This window comes from Rissa tridactyla, chromosome 22 (genome assembly GCF_028500815.1).
Source record: "Rissa tridactyla isolate bRisTri1 chromosome 22, bRisTri1.patW.cur.20221130, whole genome shotgun sequence".
Lineage (NCBI taxonomy): Eukaryota > Metazoa > Chordata > Aves > Charadriiformes > Laridae > Rissa > Rissa tridactyla.
This window is the reverse complement of record NC_071487.1, coordinates 3,377,921-3,391,475: the sequence shown is the minus strand read 5'-3', so window position 1 is coordinate 3,391,475 and position 13,555 is coordinate 3,377,921. Positions and strand designations below refer to the sequence as shown.

General features: G+C 54.5%; 1 protein-coding gene across 1 annotated transcript; it reads left to right on the top strand.

Moving 5' to 3' along the window:
- Positions 1-1,783: 1,783 nt before the first annotated feature.
- Positions 1,784-5,377, top strand: LOC128900719 (granzyme G-like). The gene is made up of 5 exons (XM_054182190.1): positions 1,784-1,970; positions 2,077-2,224; positions 3,333-3,474; positions 3,621-3,854; positions 4,639-5,377. The coding sequence occupies exons 1-5, from the start codon at positions 1,784-1,786 to the stop codon at positions 4,768-4,770; spliced, it is 843 nt and encodes a 280-aa protein (XP_054038165.1). The 3' UTR covers positions 4,771-5,377.
- The last annotated feature ends 8,178 nt before the right edge of the window (positions 5,378-13,555 follow it).

The window sequence follows — 13,555 nt, the reverse complement described above, 5'->3', positions numbered from 1 at the left end:
CTGGGCCCTGCTTTCCTTCCTTCCAGCTAGTTTCTGCTGGCGTCTCTCACATACAGATAGGAGAGCGCTCGACGCTTTCCTGGAGGAGATAAGAAGGGGCAGAGCCAGGGCATTTTGTACATAACCGAGCCGCAGAACTCCCTGGTGCAGGACGACAGCTGTCTGCGGGAGTTCAGGAGGAGACCAGACCGGTTCGCTGCGGGGAAACCCAGCGGTGGATTTTAAACATACAGAAACTATGTGCAATTCAAGGGAACGGGATGCTCGCCCTGTTCTCATAGTCCTTCCTAGGCTCCCGCTAGCCACCTCTGTCAGAGGGAGGAAACCGCCTGCGGTCTGGCCCTGACTGTCCCTGTTCTTCCCTGGAACGAAGGGACGTCACGTCGCCTTTGCCTTCAGCACCCATGGGGAAACTGAGAAGGGTCCATGGTTTGGGCTTCTGCTAACAGCTGCTATCAGCTAGGAAATCTGCAAATGAAAAGGCTGCAACTGCTTATCTTCGTAGCGCAAATCTTTGTCACGTCAGGGTTTTCCTTGAAGCTCCAGCTGCTGCAGTCTTTGCACGAGAATGGCAGGTTTTAGCTTAAAAATGGGTTTTGCCCTGTGGTACTGGGGGCAGACAGGAAAGTAAATTTACTGGCAGTCAGTGAGGGCAGCGAAAGATGAAAGACGTAACAGCCCCATTTTGTCACAGCCGGAAGGAACCGCTGCTGCGGAAGATGCCCATCTTCCACCTTCCCCAGAGCCGGGCACTGGTGCCAGCGGGGAGGGAAGGGGACATCCCAGGGCCGGAGGTGGGGGAGTGTGATGGGTGATTTGCCACCAGCCCTCCCAGCAGGGCCCCTCTCACCGGGGGCTGGAGGAGCAGGAGGTGCAGGTGCCGGGAAGACAGATCCCCGCCACGCACCGCAGACAGGCACCCGGCACCGGTTTGGGATTTAGGAACGGCCGCCTGGCAGGGTGGGGGCGGCGCTGGCTGCCACACGCTTGGACGCGACCCTTCCCAGAGGAACAAGACCAGCTTGAGGGAGACGTGCCATGGGTTATCTCCAGCTAGCGAAGGGGCAGAATCCCAAACCTGCCTCCCTCGTCTCCGTCCACCCTCAACACATCACGGGTAAAATGAGCCCCTGCCCAGGGTGAGGGAAGCGTTTTCCTGCCTCCTCTCACGTTGGCTGGTAAGAGACAGCGAACTCCCCTATTTACATCTGGAAAGAAACACTTAAAATGGTGTCTTTTGCTGTACAAAGTAAAACCCTCAGCAGCCGGTGCAGAGCAGAGACCTCCCGGCAGCAGCAGCGGTCAGGCTGCTGCGGGCCACGCTCGTGAAGCTGCCGTAACGTCTTCTTGCCCTCAGGTAGCCACGTCCAGCGTGGTGTTATAAACCCACGCGCACCCATTTTGCTCTATTAGCCAGGACCACACGTCCTGAGGAGATGCGGGAGGGTTCTCAGCCGCCGCTGCGTGGTCTTTGGAACTGGTGCATCGAGTGAAAGAAATCTCGTTCTTGCAAGGCTCATGATAAAAACCAAGAGAGTTTGCAAGTGTCCAACAACAAATACAAGCTGCAAGGGAAGACCCCACTGGCAAAGCGATGAGGATGGATGTGCTCCCTATAGCTTCCAGCTCAAAGGCAATGGGTTAACATTGGCTCTGGGTTTAGAAGGACGTCAGATACCCCACATCGGGCCCAACACGAAGGTGGGTTGATGCCCAAGGCTAAGGCTGACTGAATTCCCCTCTCAGATCGCTGAGGCACGCAATTTGCAGATAGATTAATCAGATGAGTCTGACTTCTGTGGTTTCCTGGAGTCTGGTCTCATGCTATAAAACCTTGCTGGGAGCAGGAAGAGACCCTATCTGCAGCCTTACCTCCGAGGGATCCGCCGAAGCCGAGAACGCTACGATGAAGCACCTGCAGAAGCTGCTGCTCTCCCTCCTGCTGGTGACATGCCCCCCAGGCAAAGCCGGTAAGTGGAGGGTCCCGGGGGCGGGGAGGGGGCTGGGGAAGGAAGAGCCCCAGGCAGCACGTCCTGCGTCCTCCGACCCCCTCATCCTCGGTCCCGTTCATTGTAGGTTATTCCTGGAATCGGATGGTGGGAGGAGGTGGACCCGGGACCCGCTACACGCCCTACGTGGCCTACCTGCAAGGAAGCAACAACCAGTTCTGTGCAGGCTTCCTCGTGGCCCCGAACTGGGTGATGACCGCGGCTCAGTGCTTCAAGTAAGTTTTTGCTGCGTTCGAACAGCACCTGGCGCAAGGAGACGGTCGCGCTGCCATGGTCGGGCTAACATCTCCCAGATGGAGGGCTGACGGGCCGAGTCGCTTCCTTCCCGGCTGTGCCCAAACTCTTTCCCCAGCGGGGAGTGCTGGGACAGAGAGGCTGTGGGGGCCAGCACCGAAAGAGCAGGGGACCGTCTGCAGCTCTCCCTCGAGCCATCCTCCCCCCAGCCCTCCCCAGCCCATATTCAGACACTTACCTTTGGTTTTATGTCCCCCTCCTTGACTCATTTTCTTCTTGCCAGACGTCCACAATGAGAAGTCCGACCGGCTTCTTCCCTCGCTGTCCCTGACCTGGCGTAGCAGCGATTGCTGGTGCCAGGCTTTGCCCTTTCTGCCACTGAAGACTTATCAGAATTAATAATCTCTCATGAGCAAGGTGCTTTCCCAGCTCTCTTCCATCCCTCCGGCTGGAGAAACCGGGGCATGGAAACTGGATTTCCTAGCTGTGCGTGACCCTGGGCGAGGCCGCTGTGCTCCTCGGCGCCGACGGCTCTGCCCCAGTGCCAGTGACCCGGGCTCGGGGCCGGTCCCCGCAGCTGAGCGGCAGAAAGGAGGGCCAGCAGAACCCAGGAGCCCAGATGCCCAAATCCCACCTGTTAGATAGAGAGGGACTCCCACCCGCACCCAGGGTCCCTCCCGATTTTCCTAAGGCAGCCCCTTCTGCAGACGATGTAGAGGCCAGCAAAGGTACGTTGGCACAGAGCGGGGTCCTGGTTCGGAAATCCCCCCTTGGTGCCATGGACTTCCGCGGACCCACGAAGCCTGGACCGACAGTCCACGTAGCTTAGAACGCAGCAGCAGCGTCAGGTCAAACCCCCTCAGCTCCAGAGCCAGAGGTAAAGTAACCCTCGCAGAGCTCCAGTCTGTCATTCGGAAACTTGCTCTGGCTCTCGGCTGGGCGCGTTCCCCGGCAGAGCTCCTTCCTCCCAACATTCTTCTTTAAAGCCCAGCTGGTCTCTCCTGGCCGTGCCCCCGGGAGATGCGCCTCAGCGTTAACCAGGGAAGACGGGAGAAAGCTAATGACCTGCACCGTGCTTGGTTTTACCAGATACAAACCTCTGACCGTCATCCTTGGAGCCCACACAGTCCAGAGGAAAGAGGAAAGCTGGCAAATATTCGAAGTCCAAGAGTACCACTGCCACCCAGGCTTCACGAATGCCAGGAAGGGAAATGACATCCTCTTGCTGAAGGTAACGGCTGCCTGGAGCGCCCGCGCGGCCCCGTCTGCCTGCCGTGCAGGGCTGGGCCCTAACCCCGGAGCAGGAGGGGACAGCCTTTGTCACACGACGTTTACAGACCAAGCACTTATTTCTGCGTTTTCTGTCCCCTTGCCCAGCTGAAAGGCAATGCCACCAGCAACGAATACGTCCGGGCCATTTCCTTTGAAAAATCAAAGGTCTCTAGCGGGACTGAGTGCTGCATAGCTGGCTGGGGCCACAAAGCAACCACGGCCGCGTATCGCGAAGCCACCGTCACCATCGTCAAACAAAGGGACTGCCTCACCTACAACCCCGGACTCGCTGACAACTTGATTTGTGGCCGCAGTGGATCCGCTGGGGTGCCCGAAAAGGTCAGTCTCTGAACTTGGGGAGCAGGAGGCCGCGGGGGAGGTTTCAGCCAGGTGCTGGGCACAAACCTGATGTGGGCTAAAAAAAAAAAGACCCCGGACCTGGTGGGTCCTTTCTGGTGCGAGGGTGTTGTGAGCTCCCAGGGTGACTGTGGCATTCCTGGCCGTGGCAGCAGAAGGGAGAAGGGGGAAAACAGGTTGGGTCTCACCCGCGTCCCTCCCCTTTTGCAGGTTTTTTCACAGACAAGGTAGTGCCTAAAATGATTTCTTGTTGTCCCCTCGCCGTCCCCCTCGCTTGCTGTCCCGGCACGAGAGGGGTCCTGGGTCTTGATCTCCGCAGATCAGCCCCTCGGGGGGTCAGCAGCGTTCCTGCTGCCTGCAGGCATCACGCTTGTGCTCAGCCCTGGGCGAAGCAGGAGGGACGAGGGGATCCTTGTCTTCCCGCAGCGGGGACATGGGAGTCTGCTGCAGCACCACAGTTTGGCTGAGGGGGGTTTGCCCTGAACCTCGCGGCTGGTCTGAGCGCGTTTTTCTGCCAGCAGAAGGGCAGAAATGAAGCAATATCTTAAGCTTCAGTGTTTGCCCAGCTGTGGTTGTGCTGGGTCCCGGACAAAACTCCCAATGGTCCCTTTTGGACCTGGAGCCATCCGCATCCATTGTGAGTCCAGGCTTCTCCTGGGAAAGCTCTGTCCTGACGTTTGCAGCCTCCGTGTTCTTTGCAAACGCACCCTTTTCCTGGGCACCCCACGTGAATCAACGCTCATCCCTCTCCTCCTTCATTTTACAGCACGATGCCGGGGATCCGCTTATCTGCAACAACAAAGCCTATGGCATCTTCTCCTATAGGCATAACAATTGGCCCGGTTTCTACACGCACATTGCTCCTTACCTTCCCTGGATCAACAACGTCATGAAGTGAGCGTGACCCCTGCTCTCCCCGCAGCTCCTGCCCTGGAAAACTCACGCTTGGGGGTCCCACAGCTCACCTGCTTTTCCTTCCTTTCTTCCTGGGAAACGTCTTCCACTGATCCTCACGGACACGGCGAGGAACTTCTCTCTGGCGAAGCCAAACCACAGCAGGCTTGGCGCCGCGGTTGCACCTCGGCTGCGTTTGTTCCCTGGGTGAGCCGGAGGGCGCCCGGCCCACGCTTCCCTGCTCCGGTTGACCCCTTTGCCAAGGCGCTGGTGGCTACGGCTCTAGAAAGGAAGCAGCAGAACAGCCCCGAGCGGGGTGACAGTAGCTGCTGGGGTGTCAGCCGCGCTTTGGGGAAGGCAGTACAACTAGATCGGGGGGATCCAAGGAGCAGCCTCCCCCCTGCCCCTTGCATCTGTGACACCTGCGTCTCCTTCGCCCGAGCCCTGGGCTTAGAGGGCGGCCCCAGCTCTGAGGGGGACACTTTCAGCTCCTGCTTCACTGCTGCTGCTCTCCCCTCCCTCTGAGACCCGCTGCCTCCTTTCTCCCCTCCTGCTGTAGCTCCAGCGCTGTAAGAATACATAAAAACAATAAATAATATCTGCATTGACAACCTTTTTCCTTCCGTGATTTGGATTTCTCTCAGCCGCCAGCTCCAGTCCTGAACAGCTTGGAAGAAAGTCGCTGCTCGAAGAGCTGAATCCCAAGCTGGATGTTTCTCCCCAGCCTTGTTCTGTCCCACCTAAACCCCCAGGAGAGGTGCCCAGCCCGGTTTTCAGGGCTCCTCTCCCCAGTCCGGAGCGCTCGGCAAAACCAAAAAAGACGGCAATCGGTCGTCTCCTGGCAGGAGATTGTCTTCCCCCGTGTGCTGCAGCGTGAGCAGGCGGGAGAGAAGAGCTACGCAGGGGAGGGGGCACTGACAGGGGGTCCCCGGCGCTATGGGAGCGTTTGCCACACGTGCCCACAGTGTTGCTCAGGGGTAGAATTCATAGAATGTGTTGGGTCGGAAGGGACCTCTGAAGGCCATCCCGTCCAACCCCCTGCAGCGAGCAGGGACAGCTTGAACTAGATCAGGTCGCTCAGAGCCTCATCCAGCCTGGCCTTGAATGTCTCCAGGGATGGGGCCTCCACCCCCTCTCTGGGCAACCTGGGCCAGTGTCTCACCACCCTCAGGGTAAAGAACTTCTTCCTAATGTCTAATGTCTATTATGTCTTCCTAATGTCTAATTAGCCCATCTCATCACAGGGCGGCCCAGGACCACAGCCCCGGCTCCAGCCCCTGCAGCGCCTGGGTGCCCCGTGGGACACGCTGTGCCACGGGCTGTGACAAGTTGGCCAGCAGGTCCAGGGAGGGGATTCTGCCCCTCTGCTCCGCTCTGGGGAGACCCCACCTGGAGCACTGCGTCCAGCTCTGGAGCCCTCAGCACAAGGACACGGAGCTGTTGGAGCGGGTCCAGAGGAGGCCCCGGAGATGCTGGGAGGGCTGGAGCCCCTCTGCTGGGAGGACAGGCTGAGAGAGCTGGGGGGGTTCAGCCTGGAGAAGAGAAGGCTCCGGGGAGACCTTCCAGCCCCTTCCAGTCCCTAAAGGGGGCCTACAGGAGGATGGGGAGGGACTCTGGAGCAGGGAGTGTAATGACAGGATGAGGGGTAACGGTTTCAAACTGAAGGAGGGGAGATTTAGATTGGATATTAGGAAGAAATTGTTTGCTGTGATGGTGGTGAGGTGCTGGAACAGGTTGCTCAGGGAGGCTGTGGCTGCCCCATCCCTGGAGGGGTCCAAGGCCAGGTTGGACGGGGCTTGGAGCAACCTGGGCTGGTGGGAGGTGTCCCTGCCCAGGGCAGGGGGTGGCACTGGGTGGGCTTTAAGGTCCCCTCCAACCCGAACCATTCTAGGATTCTATGATTCTATGAAGTTCTGCTGCCTCCAGCTCGCTCTGGTCAGAGGCAGGCTCTCCAGAGAGTCAACCCCAATTTCGGTGCGTCAGGGAAGAAATCCCACCCAAATATCCAAGAGATCTTTGCGCCTGGTTATACTGGAAAACAAGAGTGAAAGATGAGGCATTAGCTCATTGGTGACCCATAAAATCAGAGACGTTTCAGCCAGAGGAGTGGCCAGATGCCCTGGTGACCATGATCCTCCTGTGCAAGGTTTTTTTTGGATCTGGAAGTTTTGATCAAGCCCGATTTCACGCCAACCAGCTCCTGTTCTTAAACCATTTGAAGCCTGTAGGTACACTTCAGTTTGCAGGTTACAACCAAAGTTTCCTGACTCTAGAAACACAATCTCCAAAGTTGTTTGAAAAGCAGCAGCCGGATTCAAGTTTTTGTGTTAAAAGAAAACCACTGGTGGGTTTTTATTTTTCAGAAGAAGTGCTTCTGGGGGGTGATTGCCTTTCCTTATGTTCACCCTCGCTTGAGGGTGACTTGTTAGAGCCCATATGACACCTGCAGCGGCGCAGACATTACAAAACACTAGACCAAAGATTTTAAGATTCCAAGTACTTTCCAAACCTAGTGATTCAAAATGGCTTAAAGTCCCCTAGGGTCACCCAGGCGACTAAGAAAGATCTGTCACTGAACGAAGTCGTCAGTGATTTCAGCCGCGCAGGTGCCGTGGCACAAGGAGAGCCAGTCTGTGCTGTGGCTTTCCCATGCTCACAGTGCCCTCTTTGGGTTAGCAGCAGCAGGCCTTCTTCCAGGTTCTGGCTCTAAACAACTTCTGAATCAATCCGAAAATAACTTACCTCTAAAAAAAAAAAACCCCTTTTCCAACAAAGCCTAAGATTGCAGTTTCGGAAGTAAACTCGTTGCTAAAATGAGAATGGCGCCTCTTTCCCCTTTGGGTTCTCTACAGCGTTTAGTCTGCGCCGAATTAAGCGTTGCAGGGCTGACGTTGAGCTGAGACTTCTTTTCTAATCAGGCTGCCAAATCCTTTCCAGAAGAATTTCAAGGATGTTCTCATCCCAAATCACCTCTACAATGAGGCAAAGAGCCTCGCTGGAGCCATTAGAGGCCGAAGGTCTGAGCCCCTGGGAGGGAGAGCAGGAACCAGCGCAGCGGGAGAGACCTGCCTTGGGGACGTTCCGTACAAACGCCATTTATTTCCATGGCCAGGAGCTACAGGCACATGCCTGGGATGAAGGGAGGAGCAGTGAGCAGGGACGGCCAGTGACAACAGGGACCCAGGAGAGTCCCTGAGCCGCGTCCTCGCCCGGCTCGGCCGCCGTTCTGGGATAGCCAGAAGCTTTCACAGCCCAAATGCGGAGCCGTGTCATGCAGCCCAGCACGGGAGACACAAAAACCCTTCAGAAGCCAGGAGTTCTCAACCCAAGGTGATACGGGGTTGATGCTGAGGGCACTGGAACACCTCTCTGATGAGGAAAGGCTGAGGGATTTGGGGCTCTTCAGGCTGGAAAAAAGACGCCTGAGGGGGATCTTATCAACGCTGATAAATACTGAAAGGGGGGGTGTCAGGAGGATGGGGCCAGGCTCTTCTCAGTGGTGCCCGGGGACAGGACAAGGGGTAACGGGCACAAACTTGACCATGGGAAGTTCCAACTCAACAGGAGGAGGAACTTCTTTGCTGTGAGGGTGGCAGAGCCCTGGCACAGGCTGCCCAGAGAGGTGGGGGAGTCTCCGTCTCTGGAGACATCCCAACCCCGCCTGGACGCGTTCCTGTGCCACCTGCTGTGGGTGACCCTGCTGTGGCCGGGGGCTGGAGGAGATGGTCTCCAGAGGTCCCTGCCAACCCCGATGTTCTGTAAGTCTGTGATATACATGTTAGAAAAATCGCTTGTAGAGGCTTAAATTCCTGATTGGGGCATCACAGAAGATAAAACAGCTCAAAGAGAAATATACCGGGCTGATGTGCCCAAGGAGGGTACACGGACAAGAGTTCGCTTTAGAAATCGCTAACGGTGCTAGCTTTTGCTGGGGAGCAACTGAGATATCACGGACAGGAGACCACACATACAATCTATTTTCAACTCACAGACAATCTATTTTCAACTAGCTTTAAAACCCAGAGAGAAGGAAGGAAGAAGATTTTGGCCAAGGTGGTTTCTGGAAACCTTTATTTCCATCCTGACTATTTCCCATCGGTCCTTATCGCTTTTGTTTGCGGGGACACGTACACAATAAAAGCTTTTTCTTCTCTACCTGAATTCCAAAGCACTATCTTCGGGAACAGGTAATTGTGGTATTTATTCAAATGCCCTCACGCCAGAAGGGATTGACTTCTGCAGTGGAGGGCTTCGTGATTTCCACGTTCTGTACTTGAGCTCTCTGGCCCTTACCACGACGACTAGGGATGATGAAAGTAGGCTACGAAACGGGAGGCGGGACCCAGCAGCCTTCGGAGGACAGATGTGCTGCGTGGAAGAACAAAACCATAAACTAGAGGCCGAGAGCACTGGGTGGACGCCCCTCGCTGAGCCTGGGGTCCGGACAGCCGCGGCTCTTGAAAGTTGCGCCAACAGCTGCCGTTCAACAAGTGACGCCGGGCCCTGGCTCCGACCTGCTCGCCATGGCCTGCGGAGCCCTGCACTGGGCAACGCAGGGTCCGGCTGGGCACGGGAGAAAAAGCTGAAGTAGAACGAGGCGGCATTATATTCCTGCTTTAAAATTTCATATGGCATTTTATTCATGCTGGACAGACGCTTCCCAAGCTTCCCCCAGAGAGGAAATGTAGTGCTCAAAGAAAAGAGCTGCCAAGAGGGTGATGTCCAAGGACAAGGAGAATCCCAAATTCTCTCTTCTTTGCCCTCTTCTTTTGAACGGGATATTTTAATACAAAAAAGATTGAAATTGATTTCCTTAATGTCTGGGTACAGGTATGTACACAATCCCAAGGACCTGTTGGCAGCAACACCTAACAGCCAGGTTTGAAGTACCTTCCCATCCCGGAAAAGTCCCTAAAGAAAGCTGGGGAGGGGCTGTTTGCAAGGGCATGGAGCCATAGGACGAGGGACAATGGTTTAAACTAGAGCAGGGCAGGGTTAGATCAGACATGAGGAAGAAGTTCTTTACCCTGAGGGTGGTGAGACACTGGCCCAGGTTGCCCAGAGAGGGGGTGGAGGCCCCATCCCTGGAGACATTCAAGGCCAGGCTGGATGAGGCTCTGAGCGACCTGATCTAGTTCAAGCTGTCCCTGCTCACTGCAGGGGGTTGGACGGGATGGCCTTCAGAGGTCCCTTCCGACCCAGCACATTCTATGATTCTATGATGTGACTTGCAGCACTAACAAAACCCCGGTCCCTGGACGAGCACCAGAAAACCTCACCTGCCCACAGCCCAGTCCCAACTGTCCTCCTGTCCCAGGAGTCCCTCCGGAGCGGGCTGCAGGCAAAAGGAACGTCCAGGCAGCAGCAGGCAACTCCTCGTCGTTGCCGTCGTTCCCAGACTTCTCCTTGCGGCGTGGGGTATGTCCTGCAGAGGAGCCGAGGGCCGAGCCGCGGTGGAGGCCGGGAGCTCCCCATCTTGCTGGGAACGGTTTACTCAGCCAGTGCCGGAGGGGCCCTTGGGAAAGGCAGCAACTGTGAGCAAACTGCCGGGATCCTTCTATCGGCCGCTGGCTCCCAGCTGCCGCTTTCCCTGGGCCGCCCCAAGGCGGGAGGGACCCAGCCCCACACATCGGCTGATCGAGCTGCAGCGCTCGGAGACAGCCCCCTTTCCCGTGAGGGTGGCAGAGCCCTGGCACAGGCTGCCCAGAGAGGTGGGGGAGTCTCCGTCTCTGGAGACATTCCAACCCCGCCTGGACGCGTTCCTGTGCCCCCTGCTGTGGGTGACCCTGCTGTGGCCGGGGGTTGGAGGAGATGGTCTCCAGAGGTCCCTTCCCATCCCGACATTCTCTGATACCTTGTATTTACCAAAACACACTCTGTTTCCATGCCTTAGAGTCCTGATTTCCTGAGCAGGGACAACACTGCGAGCTCGCAGGGCAGAGCGGGCTTCCACGGGATGCAGGTCCCACAGGGTACAGGAGTTGTTCAGCCGAGCAGGAGGAGGGGGAGAGGAGAGACAGGAGCGAAGAAACGCATGCGTGACCACCACGGCTTTTAGGAACAAAATTTATTCCAATTTCAAACAGAGAATTTATTTCAGGAGAAAGATATGAAAATCAATTTCCATCCGATATTTCTGTAATAAGGGTTTTTGCCCAGCAGTCAGAGTGGGATCATTCCAAGAAACAATCACACTCCCGGACTGGAATGAGACAGTTTGGAGCCTGAATAGATCCTGACACTGGGCATCTTATTCAGAAACTCCTTTACCCTACCCTCTTCCCTCCCCCCACCCCAACACACACAACAATACATGCATTGCAAATGACAAGGTTTAAAAACAGCATTTTTATATAGTATCTTTTTAAATAGGATAATGTTTAAATTGTCTTAAATCAGGATCCTATAATATACAAGTATAACCAAATAATTTCCACCACATTGGCACTTGTAAAGAGTCTCTGGCACTACTAAAGAAGGGGCATTGGCACAAACCATACTCTTATAAAACTGGGTGCTGCATAACACACTTTATCTCTGCTGGACTCTAACAACCCGGGCTCTGTACAGTACAATACAATGGTCAGCACACTCCGGAAGTACTTTTTTTTTTTTTCTTTTTTTTTTTTTCCTTTTTTAAAAAAAAAAAAAAAAAAAAACCGACGACGAAACAAACCAATAAAAACACATGAAGAAAAACCATAGTTGAACGCAAGGCCAACATTGCTAGGAAGCAACAACAAGAGACCAAAGAATCCAAGTCCGGGAGAAGGGGAGACAGGCAGAAAGGGCAGGAGCTATCTGACACGCCGAAGCAGGAAGGGGCTGCTGCTCACCAGGGAGCCAATCCACACAGAACGGCGCAAAGGAATGGGATGGTCCTCTCCTCACTGACTTCAAGTTTCAAATTGGTTCAAAGGAGGTTGGTTTCTTCAGCAGAACAAAGATTAAAAAGTGCACAAGGAGCAGAGGTCAGCCAAGAGACCACTTCTCCAGACTCAGGAGTCTAGATTCTCTCCAAGAACCCGATGCCACCGTTTTTTCTGAAGGTCAATCTGTCGTCTCAACCTGCAGAAAATTCTGACTGGCCTCATTTTCTTAAAAGATGATATAGGCAAATTTGGTTTAAGGTTTGGCACTTCTGCTAGGGCAGGCGTTTGCCAAAGGGCCGGCCAACAGAGGCATGAACCAGTTCTGCTGGAACACTTCACTGGCCAAGCTGGAGGCACACAAGCTACCGCTTGCTAAGAAAAGCACGTGCGAACACTGGTATCTTCTCACATGTAATACAGTCCACAGACAACTCCAGATTACGCGTACAAGTCTGACCCATTCCTCCCCTAATTCAGCAGGAGGTTTCAGGAGCTCACGAGACAGCCATCCCACAACCTTCTCCCCTTCCCTCTGCAAGAATCATCGCACCAAGGCGGTTATCAGGCCAACGGCTGCACCAAGCCGCTGCTCAGTAAGGTACCGCACATGCCCAAATCCTCGCGCCCGCGGCCTCCCACAGTTCCCCGCGCCAACGCAGATTCACTCTGCGAGAGACAGAAGCCAAGATCCCTCCTCCTGTGCCAGGGCAGCAGCTCTTAAAGAAGGGGAGGATACAAAACCCAAAAAAAAAAAAAAAAAAAAAAAAAAGTTTCTGATTCAAGTGGAAGTACCACCATCATTCACCTTGGAAAAAAACCAAACTTCTGGGAATTTATTTCCAAGAACCTGTATAGCTCAGCGCCAGGTGCGCTGCTGGCAATAGTTGTAGTGTGAACCATTTACAAGAGGATCACAGAAGCGGAAGAGGCTGGTGCTGCCATCTGCTTCAGACGAGCGGCACTCAGAATACACGAAGATGATTATAAATTCCTCTTTATAGGACAGTTTCTACAAAATGGATCATTTTGGCATAAAAAGACAAAAAAAAAAAAAAAGCAGTAAAATTGATGCAAAGCTGTCTGACACATGGGAATCCCTCTCATTCCTCCCAAGTGTTAAATGCAGTCCAGAGCGTGGCTAGTCTAAAGAGACGCTGTGTTTCCCTCCGCACCGCCGCTCAGCCAGACTGGCTCTTCAGCTGTTGGTCCCATGGCTACTGTTCCAACTTGAGCTCTCTAACCACTCTTAGCAGAGCTTGCTTTCTTCCGTGGTGCTCTGAGACATCCAGAGCCTTCCCTCAGCTATTCTGGAAAACAGGAGGGACCTATAAACAGAATTACTCCAAATTACGTCCCTCCGTGTTTTAGTGTTCTAGATCAAAGCATCTTAAGCATCTCAGACAGTTAAGATTTACTCTTACATGTTGTGCAAAACACTGATGTAGTGCTCTGTCTACAAAAGAGACAAAATATCAACAGCCCCCTTCAACAGTGCAGCTCATTTAGTCTTTATCTACTGGCAGCCTGCTAGCCTTCGAGGGGGCAGTCTGGTTGATCCAGAGAATTTGGACCCGATGCTACTTGCCGGAATTCAAACAGAAGCATTAGTGATGGCTAAACGACACACGTCCAGAGGCGGGTCAGATTCCCCTGTTTCCTACTCGCTCCTTGCCTTGCCACTGCCATTATCTTCCAGGCCGGCACCAGGTCTTCGGCACATTTGTTCACTTGCCTCCGCTCCTGGAAAAAGCTCTCTAATGGGCAAAGACTTCACATCCTTCTGCTCAGTGGAGTTTCATTTGGAATCTGGAATCCAGAACTACCTCCACTCTACCTTCCACCTGCACCAGCAAACCCTGCTGCCTCTGCCTCTGCTTTCCTGCTAAACAAAAGTGCAACCACAGCAGGGCTTTCGGC